The 11,842-nt window shown below is 43.4% G+C and overlaps 1 protein-coding gene across 2 annotated transcripts; it reads left to right on the plus strand.

Annotated features, from left to right (window-relative positions):
* Positions 1-1,042: 1,042 nt before the first annotated feature.
* Positions 1,043-11,298, plus strand: lmbrd2a (LMBR1 domain containing 2a). Of its 2 annotated transcripts, none has more exons than XM_012828671.3 (18): positions 1,043-1,217; positions 1,641-1,886; positions 2,000-2,103; positions 2,287-2,385; positions 2,548-2,715; positions 3,175-3,385; positions 3,682-3,756; positions 3,877-3,990; positions 4,258-4,441; positions 7,107-7,288; positions 7,426-7,559; positions 7,655-7,760; positions 7,892-7,989; positions 8,276-8,379; positions 8,769-8,815; positions 8,936-9,044; positions 9,187-9,292; positions 9,490-11,298. In XM_012828671.3, exons 2-18 carry the CDS (start codon positions 1,713-1,715, stop codon positions 9,551-9,553), a joined length of 2,079 nt encoding a protein of 692 aa, XP_012684125.1. In that variant the 5' UTR covers positions 1,043-1,217; positions 1,641-1,712; the 3' UTR covers positions 9,554-11,298. The 2 variants fall into 2 exon arrangements, with proteins under 2 accessions (XP_012684125.1, XP_031426403.1); XM_031570543.2 differs by having other exon boundaries at positions 1,043-1,179.
* The last annotated feature ends 544 nt before the right edge of the window (positions 11,299-11,842 follow it).

The following is an 11,842-nucleotide window of genomic DNA, read 5'->3' on the forward strand; positions in this document are numbered from 1 at the left end:
GAACACATTCGTGTGCTTGCCTACTTGCTCTAATTATGGTAAGTAGCATACCTGGGTCAGTGAACTTTTGATGAAACAATCCATTGAGTAACCTTTACTTATAAATTAGCTCACGAATTTAGCTAACAATGGTGTGTAGGATGTTGTCAGTCAACAGGTCAACAGTCAACAGAAACAAAATAGTCGCAGGGCCTAATACTAGTCTGACTATAGCCTAACCCATAGTTCCCAACCTGGGGCCCAGGCCCTCCTCAAGGGGGCACCAAAGATCACAGGGGCTGCGCAAGTCTTTGCTCTGACGTTGTGAGATTGTCAAAATCAAACTGGAACATGTTAGATAAAATTATCACAATTACACACTTACTGGATTATCAACACATACAGTGTAGCTGTGTCAAAACCAGTGTTGACGTGATGTACATGTGTATGTGGATATGCAACAAACTGCACCGTTACATGGTCTGAGGGAGGTCTAGGATTAATGTTTGGTGTTTAATGTTTAGCTAAATATTTAGAAACAATAAACAAAGGTAAAGGTTCTAAGAATGGAAAAAATTACATGTCGTTTTCATACTTTAATTCGTAATTCCCTGAATTCACAAAAATGATTTTGTGTGTGTGTCTATTTTATACACCTTGTGACACAAAAACAGAAGGAAAGAAAAATCATCCATATACACATACATACATAAACACATGTACACAAGTATTGATATGTACATACATGCATACAGATATACCTACAACCACGTATATAAAAGTGACCAAAAGGGGTGTTTATTATACTAACCAAAGGTAACCTGACGAACCAAAGAAACGGGGGAAAAACATAATTTATGTTAAGAGGAGGGGGGGGGGGGTAGATTCATCTAAATACCAAAAAAGCATATTCAGGAAATGTATAATATTCCTTTACTTGCATGAAAACAGGTTCGACATGTACATGCCTGAAAATGGAACAGATTACCAGATCTATCTCCGAAATGGCTACGTCAGTGTTGAATGTACCACACATCCCACAATGCACAGCCAAAATAGGAAACGTGCAGCTTCAGATTACGTAAGACTTCCCAGGTTCAGAGGCAACACTTGCGTTGCCTTTTGACACGCAATGACATCTAGGAATAGAAATGGGGTCTGGATTTTGTCACTGGGATCTATGTAACAGAGACAGGATTTGTAAGACCTAATTTGCCTATTTGAATATTTTACCAAAAGTAGGTGCTTTTGGATATCTTTCACTCAATTCCAATAATGGCGCTAGCGCTAGCTAATGTTAACATGTATGTGTTGCTTTCAGAAAGCTAGCGTTACAGACAACGAATCTTTGTAGACAGTTAGCTAACGTCACTTTATAAGATTTGTAGATGTGTATTGTGCGTTGTAAGAATTGTAATTTAGGTTGTACTTGAAATAGGTAATTCATCGCTAGTGTGTTTGTTTGGGTACTGTTATAAGGCAAATCGATATTCCTGCTGAGTGTCGACTCCTCTATGCGAGCAGTTTTCCTTTCCTATTAGTGTAACCTACACCTATTTTTTCTTTAGCCAGCTATTTTCACTTTTCCTAAGCCTCCATAGTTACTTCATTGTGTTGTACACGTGAACAAAGTTGACCCCTCTCTCTCTCTCTCTCTCAAGTCTCGGATAAGGTGTATTGAGTGATGGCTTCACTCGATTTGATATGACTGCATACACAGCTCATCTGACAGAATGAGTGGTGTGGCATTGGGCATCGAGATTGTGGTGGTGTTTTTCCTGGCACTGTTCCTTCTCCATCGCTATGGAGACTTTCGTAAGCAGCATCGGATGGTTTTGTTTGCCACCCTTCTCGCCTGGTTTCTTTGCTTCTTGATCGTTTTTATATTGCCTCTGGATGTCAGTACGGTGAGTTGGCACATTCCACACATTAACACACACAATATAAGTTGTTGGTTAACTACCACACTAACGCGCTGCTTTATCGTCGATTGACACTCCCAATGTGTTTCTGATTGCAGAGTATTTATAACCAGTGCAAGATAAATAACAACAAGGAAAAGGCTGCAGTCCCACCTACAGAATACTCAAATCAGTCGTCCAATTCTTCTGCTCCAACGACAAGGTTCTTTAAACCTCCTTTCATGCATTCAGCTAATGACCCATTTTCCTGTTCTGAACCAGGCTGCTGTTGTTTCAGGCTGTTGGTTTGATGAACTAGGCCATATCAATTTTATACTTAATATCTTTTTGTATAAATTAAAAAGACTTAGTTGTGTGAAGCTCATACTTATGTCACACACTGCAGCCCCAAAGAAGTCTGTCATAAGCCTTGGAGCTACATACCTGATGGAATTCTACCTGTGTTCTGGCGAGTAGTATACTGGACCTCACAGTTTTTGACTTGGTAAGAATCGCACTGCATAACGATTTCAAACCATTACAGACTATTTGTTTTTGTATATATATGAGTAATACTTCTTAAGGAAAGTGACTATAATCCTTAACTGAGTTTTTCTGAGAATAGTTGTAAAATATGGTTAATCACTACGCATTCTGTTGTTTGCAGGTTGCTCATCCCATTTATGCAGTCTTATGCCCGTTCTGGAGGGTTTTCCATCTCGGGGAAGGTGAAGACGGCTCTGATTGAGAACGCCATCTACTACGGCACATACCTGCTCATCTTCTGCTCGCTGCTGATCTATGTGGCCGTGAGCCCCAAACTCCACCTCTCATGGTGAGTATCTCACTTTCCCTTCACCTTTCCTCTCATTAGCCCTGGATGTAACCTTCAGGTTGGAAATATTTTTTTATTCCAAGGAATGGCTCTCTGCTGAAGGTGAAACCATATAAAGGGCATAGTGGTGAGACCTTGTGCACGAGTAAACACAAGTTCCCTCAGCTATCTATTTTTCTTACCCTAGGTAATAGTGGCCTTCCAAACTGCGTCATTTGTAGACATCTGTTCATCAGACATCAGAGACTGTATGGCGGCAGTTTATCTTATCTGTTCGCACACGTTGTTGTTCACATAATCCCCACCATGTTGTATGACTGACCAGACATTGATTGTTTATTTACAGCATTGACACTGGTGTGTGTGTGTGTGTGTGTGTGTGTGTGTGTGTGTGTGTGTGTGTGTGTGTGTGTGTGTGTGTGTGTGTGTGTGTGTGTGTGTGTGTGTGTGTCTGTCTAGGACTCAGCTGCGAGTCATTGGTATCACAGCAGCCAACACCTGGGGCTTGTTCCTGCTCGTGCTGTTGCTGGGCTATGGCTTGGTGGAGATCCCGCGCTCCTATTGGAATGCCTCCTGTCACGGTCACCTGCTAGCCAAGACATACTTCAAGGCCTCCAAACTGATGACGGAGAAGGCTGACGCAGAGGAGAATCTGGAGGACGTCATGGAGGTTAGCGAGACAGTGACGGAAATCTCACCATTTCACAAAATGCCTCCTATATCCACATATGCTTTGGCCCCTCTTTAGACTAAATAAGGTCAGGTACATATTAACATTATCATAACATAATCCCAACATTGATATGTGTTTAACTATTGTTTATTATTGGAAATAGATAAGGGCCAGACGGTGATAACTAGGGGGTGTTTTTCTGTGTGACAACCAGCCAGATGTGTGATGCATAATTTGCTCCTAAAATGACAAATTGACTACATGTACCGTGTGATCATGTCTTTGTTTTCCAGGATGTGAGGAATGCCAGTGAGGCTATCAAGTATAATAACCCTCTTAGGAAGTGCATTGACACGGTTTTAAGAAAGGTAAAGTCAATATCGAGAAGAAGTATTTTACCACCAATAACACATGACAACATTACAGCTTTTATTATGACGGTGATTGTTATGGCTGTAGAGTGATTTCATGCTCTTCCACTATCATAGTGCCCTACAGACTACCAGGAGAAAATGGGCAGGAACATGGATGACTATGAGGACTTTGATGAGCATGGTAACCCGTGTCCCAGCAAAAGGAGCCTGGTGAAGCTGCACAAACAGGTACAGCAACACTGGGGTCTACTCAGTTCACACAGCTTGTTTGCCTACCCACACGGCCTGTCAAATGACATTAGGTTGGGATTCAATTATGGTCCTCAAGATTTAATAGAGTCGCCGAAGGCTAAACCTGTTATGGTAAACAACATTATGCTACTAAGCTCTGAAACGGAGCACGGTTTCATTAGGCATGGTCGTGTTGCTCCTGAGGTCGTAAATACGACGGACTCTGTCTGTGTAATGCATGAAGGCGTTTTCTCCATCAACCAGGTGATCTATGCAGTGCAGCGGCACAATCGCACCCAGGTCCAGTGGCAGATGCTTCTGGAGGAGGCAGTCCATCTGGAGGACGTGGCCAAGAACGAGGCCAGTGTCGCCCATCAGTTTGTGCACAGCTTCCCCTCCTCGGAGCCTCCAGGATGGATCAGTAGATACTTCTATACTCCCACCATAGGTATGCACAGTATGTCAGCTATGTCAGAGAAAACAGGATCAACTTGATTGAATCTATCGACCATGCCAAACCTGAAGAACGGAAGGAGGCTATCTGGGGGGAAGGGGTTCAGATGCTAATGGGTCAGACAAAAACAGAGTACATATCCAGGGGTTTGGTTTACACATGAGTCACACGATACAAAATGATGTAAGCATTTAGTTCATGTCTGTTAGAACAGGAAAACCGCAATATTTGGTTCCATCAGTCCCCCATATGAGCATTTCTATGCTCACACAATAACTACTACAGTGGGGAAAATAAGTATTTGAACCCCTGCCGATTTCGCAAGTTTGGCCACTTGCAAAGAAATGTGTGATCTATAATTGTAATGGTAGGTGTATTTTAACAGTGAGAAATAGAATATCAACAAACAAATCCAGATAACTGCATTTTATAACATTTATGACTTTATTTGTATTTGATGCAGAAAATAAGTATTTGAACCCCCAAGCAAACAGCAAGAATTCTGGCTCCCAATGACCAGTTATGTGCCCAAGAAGCACACAGATTAGTCCTCATTAGGCCTAACAAGGTACACCTGATCTCAACTGGTGATGTGTATAAAATAAACCTGTCCAAAGAATCATACTTCACACCTTCAACCTCACCACCATGGGCAAGACCAAAGAGTTGACCAAGGACGTCAGAGATAAGATTGTAGACCTGCACAAGGCTGGAATGGGTTACAAAACCATCGGCAAGCAGCTTGGTGAGAAGCAGACAACTATTGGTGCGATTATTCGTAAATGGAAGCAACACCAAACAACTGTCCATCGCTCTAGGTCTGGGGCTCCATGCAAGATATCCCCTCGTGCGGTATCGGTGATCATCCGAAAGGTGCAGAATAACCCCAGAACTACACAGGGGGAGCTTGTGAATGATCTCAAGGCAGCTGGGACCACAGTCACCAAGAAAACCATTGGCAACACACTACGCCGTGATGGTTTGAAGTACTGCAGCACTCGCAAGGTCCCCCTGCTCAAGGAAGCACATGTACAGGGCCGTCTGAAGTTTGCCAATGAACACTTGAATGATTATAAAGATGATTGGGAGACAGGATGTGGTCAGATGAGACCAAAATCAAGCTCTTTGGCATCAACTCAACTTGCCGCGTTTGGAGGGGGAAGAATGCTGAATATGACCCCAAGAACACCATCCCCACCATCAAGCATGGAGGTGGAAACATTATGCTTTGGGGCTGTTTCTCTGCCAAGGGTACAGGACGACTCCACTGCATCGAGGGGACTATGGATGGGGCCATGTAACGTGGAATATTGGGCTTGAACCTCATTCCCTCATTCCCTCCCATTGAAAACGCAACCTTAAGGATTTGGAGAGGATCTGCAAAGAGGAGTGGATCAAAATCCCTCCTGAGATGTGTGTAGACCTGGTGACCAACTACAAGAAAAATCTGACGTCTGTGCTTGCCAACAAGGGTTATTCCACACAGTACTAAGTCATGTTTTGCTAGGGGTTCAAATACTTATGTTCTGCATCAAATGCAAATTAAGTCATAAATGTTATAAAATGCAGTTTTCTGGATTTTTTTGTTGATATTCTGTTTCTCACTGTTAAAATACACCTACTATTACAATTATAGATCACACATTTCTTTGCAAGTGGCCAAACTTGCGAAATCGGCAGGGGTTCAAATACTTATTTTCCCCACTGTATGTAAACAACCACTTACAACAGGAAAACAGCAATATTCGGTTCCATCAAACTTTAACCCAGTAGTGAAACGCATGCCACATACCACTGATGTGATGTGATGTCATGTCATGTCAATTTGTACTACTCTGTCTCATGTCAGTAGTGTACAAAGCCACTTAGACTACCGGCCAAATGTGTACAAAGCAGACATTTTCCACTGTTTATTTAAAAACAAGAGGTTACATATTGGGAGGTGAACAGGGCAGAATGAATCACGTACCATCATTGTTAGATTCTTGTGTATTATGTGGAGTATTATAGGTGAGTCAGCGGTAGTGACAGGTTTTTCTCACCTTTCTGGATCTGAGAGTTGGTCTGCTAATCCCTTTTTGACATGACTGATAAATGATACAGTATACAACAGAAGTAAAGCCCTGTGCAAGATATATACAATTAAAACTAACAGTTTAGATTAACTATATTAAAATACAGGCCCCACAGAAGGAACTCAATGCAACACAAGTCAGTACTCCCTTCATTACTGAGACTGAAATCTTTTATTTTTTCAATACTTTGTATTTTCACCTTTATTTTTGATGGCAGACTCAGTTCACCTGGGCAAGGAGGATACCAGTGTAATACAGTAACAATAACTGCTCGTTTTTAGTTCTACATAAGAGCAAATACTCTATTTGTCAACTCAGAAATACTACAATTACTGTAAGGTGATACAATTTTGAATTATTTCACATTTAAGTGATTGTGCCCTCACCTCTGTTGTATACTGTATTTGCTTCTGTGTGGTAACGATCTCCTGAAAAGGATTGGGTAACTTTAAATGATTAAGGTTTAGCGATATTGGGGACATTGGTTTAGGTCCTTGGGAAGACTGGTGAACTATACACTGTATTTGGGTCTGGGTGAAAGCACAACTAAATGTAGGTGTTTTGTTGTTTGTTGATGTTTACAGAGTGGTACTGGGAGTGCAAGCTGCGGCACTGGTTCTACAGGGGGCTGGCCGTGATCCTGATGTTGGTCTCCGTGGCGGTGGTCTGGTCCGAGTGCACCTTCTTCAGCACCCAGCCCGTCCTCTCCCTCTTCGCCGTCTTCATCCAGCTAGCCGAGAAGGAGTACAACTACTTCTACATAGAGGTGAGAAAGAGACCGAGTCTGCAGTCAAGTGGGAGTTAAAGCATAGCAGTCTTTTAGTGTGTGAGTCATCGGCAATGCCCTACCCTGTTCCTCCTGCTGTGGCACCGTCAGATGCAATGTCTGCTCTTGTCCACCAGATGGCGTGCTTCTTCACAATTTTTTACCTGTGCTACTGCGTGTACTCTACTGTGTTCCGCATCCGAGTCTTCAACTACTACTACCTGGCCTCGCACCATCAGACGGACGCCTACAGCCTGCAGTTTAGCGGCATGTATGTCAACAGTGTCACTGATGCCATAATGTTGTACTATGTGTTCTGCTGTAGCGTACTGTGCAGCTGGAGATGAATGTTTACCTTGTGTGTAGGTTGTTCTGCCGACTGACCCCGCCCCTCTGCCTGAACTTCCTGGGACTGATTCATATGGACACCGCCATCTCTGGCCAACAGAGAGAGCAGACTGCCTACACTACAGTGAGTTGCTGACTGTGCAACTGGTAACACCTGTTTACTACGGAGGAATGAAATCTGTTTACTACTACTAAACAGCCCTTTCCGTGCCATTCTTTACCTTTTGTGTGTGTGTGTGTGTGTGTCATGGTTAGATCATGGGATCCATGAAGGTTCTCTCATTCATCGCTAAAGGATTCTACATCTACTACCCCATGCTCATCCTGCTACTCTGCATTGCAACCTACTACAGGTTAGTAGCACAAATGCAGTCCTCTGTACTTCTACTTGCCCATCAATGTTCATAAGTCCCTTACAGGGTTGAGTAGGAACAATCAACCGAGTATGTGAACCCACAGAATGAAATCCACCATATCAGTGCATGGGTGGAGCAAAATCTAGCAGTTCTTCTATGCTCTGAACCGGAACCTTAATCCCCGTGCTGCTTCTAACCATCCCTATTAGACACGCCCCACACCTGTCATGGTTGTCATGTCAATATCCTCTTTGTCTGGTTTTGTCTCTCCGTCACTCTGCAGCCTGGGGACGCGCTGCCTGAATATGCTGGGCTTCCAGCAGTTCATGGGGGAGAACAACATGACCACGGACCTGGTGGACGAAGGCAGGGAGCTCATCAGGAGAGGTGACCTCATCTCAGATATCTTAACGATACAGTTCTCATTCAGTGGCGATGCAGACCGTTTGGACCTTGGATTTAAACACAAAATAAAACTGAAATTCTACCGCACACCACACACACACACACACACGACACAGACTGGCCAGAGAGATTTACACTGGGTAATAGGCAATTGGAAAAGTGCAAATTGAGCATTTCATGCAGCTCTGAATGAGGAACTTTAGGCTACATACCATACCTTAAGGTTAGGCTACATACCAAACAGTTTTCATGCCAAATCCATGGAATCTGTCTGGTTGGCCTTTAATTAAAATCTGCATTATTAACCTCCGTGTTATTCAATGTCTAGTTGGATATGTAAAGTGACCTCTTCACTGTGTGCTTATGTGCAGAGAGGAGGATGCGACAGAGAACAGAAGATGGAGAGATCCGCAGGAGAGTAAGTATACCCCAGAACCATGGGAAAAAACACAGAACTTATAGCACCTACTGTGATAAGGGGGTTCAGGGCTGATTCCCTGATATATATATATATATATATATATATATTTTTTTCTAGGAATTTAGGGAACGGTACAGGGACCCACAAGAGAAGTATGCCAGCCGGAACAGGAACTCCTATTCAGAACTGAAGGAGAACAACGAGTCCGTTATGAACAGCAGTGCATGTAAGTATTACCACAGCCCAAGTGTCTCTGAGGTTCTCTGTACTGGACCGTCAATCAGTCAGTCAGTGTTACTCCCTCATGTGAGCGAGGGGAGAGGAAGAGTTGATTCTGACCAGTGGATCTCCCTTCCTCCCCCCTACAGTTGCTCCAGCGTCCAGGAGAGACAGGAGTGACCAGACTGAACTCCTGCAGGATGCTGAACCTTTAGACTTCAATGCAGAGGAGATAGTGGAGACCGATGACCGCAGGTAAGCATATTTCACCACTGAGAAGATAAATGATTGATCGAGCGATTGGTTGATTTAGTTAGATGGTTGGTTGATTGATTAATTGCTTGATTAAAAAACCTAACCGACTGCGTGACTTCAGCTTAGTGTGGAGTGAAAGGTGGCTGGATCACTTCCCGTGACTATCTCTAAGATTTGTATTGATGTTTTCTCCTTAGGTACACTGGAGGTCGCTATCTGTCCACGTCATTGTCTCGTGGTCGCATATTTGATGACGTCTGACTGAAGTGTAGATCAGAACCAGAGGAGTGAGAGACTTTCTTCACTCTGACCCTATGAGCGGACAATGGACAAAAAGGACCTTTAACTGACTGGGTGTCACCAGACTGGGCTGCTGGTCTTTGTGGGGTTTTGTTGAGCTGTTTTCTAGTATTTTTGTTGTCATTGTGTTTATTTTGGGGTCTTCACAGTCGTGTATGGTTTTAACCAGCGGAGGGCACCAGCATTACAAAGGGTTGATCCCATTTCTTTCACTACACGGATGAATGAGTGGAGCTTTTTGAAAAGGGAACAAGTATATTTTTATGTAAAGGGATTTATTAAGTAATTACGAAAGGGCTGGTTTTGAACACACTATTTCAGAGACCCCAAATTATTATGAATGTTTTGTTTGCCTACAAGAAATGTAATGTCATTTAAAACCTCTAGCGAAGAGTCTGTACTGGAATATTTAAAAGTGGCACTTTATCTCTCTCATTTGGACATGTAAGTCGCCATGCCAATAATATTATCCTTAAAGGCACAGTCTACGATTCTGGCAAAAGGTTGTTGATAATGAGGCTCAACAGCCAATCAAATTCCCCTCCTGTGCTCCTGAAGCCTCGTGTTGATTGACATGAATAGTGTATGGCTTGGTGCAACCCACTTTTTTGTTTCCCATTTACAGAGCCAAGACTGTACAAACACTTTTATTATTATTATTTATTTTTTGAGCCCACCCATAGAACGGCCAGCAAGACGACTGTGAGGAGCAATTAGCTGTATTTACCAAAATTCAGTATTGGATTAGAATCGCAGACTGCTCCTATAAAGAAGAATAGGGAATTAGGGCAACCTTTGGTTATAATGATCTCTTGGTTTGTTCAATGGAGCAAATACATAAGATTATTGTTCCAGCTCAGATACAAAAGGTAGAACTGAAGCAGCTTTGTAAATAATCATCTCTGGCTCCATTAGTGTTTCCTTTCTTATCAACATTATTTTGTGCTTCTTTTTTTGTATTTTAACAACATTAACAAAGCCTTCTGTGCTAGAAGTTTCTGTATTGAAGTAAGAGAGCGCCAGTCACCACCTGCCCCTGTCTCGCCCCCACCCCCCGGTGTTGTGCAGCCTACCCATGGCACCACAGGGCCTTCCAACACAACAAGAAGCAGTGTGACCTTTGACCTCAGGGATAGCTAGCTTTAGCCCAAAAAGGGTCGTCCCCCCCTTACACACATACTTCCTCTTCTGCTTGCTTCCTTGTAGGTGTGCCCTGCTGCCATTCAACTGTTTGCTGGCACACAGTTCCATGTCGGTGTGAGCAGGTGAATCAGTGATTTACCCACCGCACAGGCCTGTCTGATCCTAGAACAGTGTTAAGTGATATCTGGGTGCGTTTCACCGGTGTTTGTTCGGGGGCTGCCAGTGCCTTGAGAAGTTCCTAGTGGCAGAATTGATGTAAAGAGACACTGGTTCAGTTTAGTGACTGGCCAGACTATTTTTGCAAACCCATTCCTGTTGCATATCATGTATATTTTTTATTAACTTCCCCCTTTTCTTTGATCGTCACTCGGTCTGACTTCTGGCTTATGTATTTTTTTCTTCTTGAGGAAATTTGTGTAAATCAAGGATGCAGTGTACAGTGTGTGGTTGATGGTATTTATGAATTTTAAAAAACACCTCAGAAAGAAAACCCTTCTGTGTCACGTGACATTTGTTTATTTATTTCCATCTTTTGAATACCTCGAATAAAAAACTAAAATGGACTCAACAGCCTCTGTCTATTCAACTACAGTGAGATGCTATTTAACCAGACGAGTGAGAAACAAAAGAGACAAGTGTTTTTACTGCTGCACCTGCACAGGAGAGAGGGGTTTCGGTGGCGTTTGCCAAAGAGCCTTTGCCCTCCGTGGCCTCTGCTGGGGTTAATTACTGCTTTAGAAACAGTGGCATCGGAGGCCGGGCCCAGCCAGCCTGGCGTTAGCACAGCGCACAGTGCCCTCTTAATTCCCATTCAGGCTCACAGCCTAATCAGTCCCTGCAATCAAAACCACTCAGGCTCCACACAACGCAGCGGCCCGGGCTTGCGTGACAGACAGCGCTCGGCTGCGAAGGACACGTTCACCACGGCACCTGGATCTACACATTACCCCCACCCCCCACCCAACTCTAATTGCTTATTATTCTCCCTGATATATTTTCAACCCCCGTCATCACACAGATGTAGAATGGAGGAAAGCTCTCTTGTCACGCGAAGGGGCAGGGCGGTTACGGTTCATGGGTGACGGAAACTCTTTTGTCCTGGCAGTA

The sequence above is a fragment of the Clupea harengus genome, chromosome 7 (genome assembly GCF_900700415.2).
Source record: "Clupea harengus chromosome 7, Ch_v2.0.2, whole genome shotgun sequence".
In the NCBI taxonomy this organism is placed as follows: Eukaryota; Metazoa; Chordata; class Actinopteri; order Clupeiformes; family Clupeidae; genus Clupea; species Clupea harengus.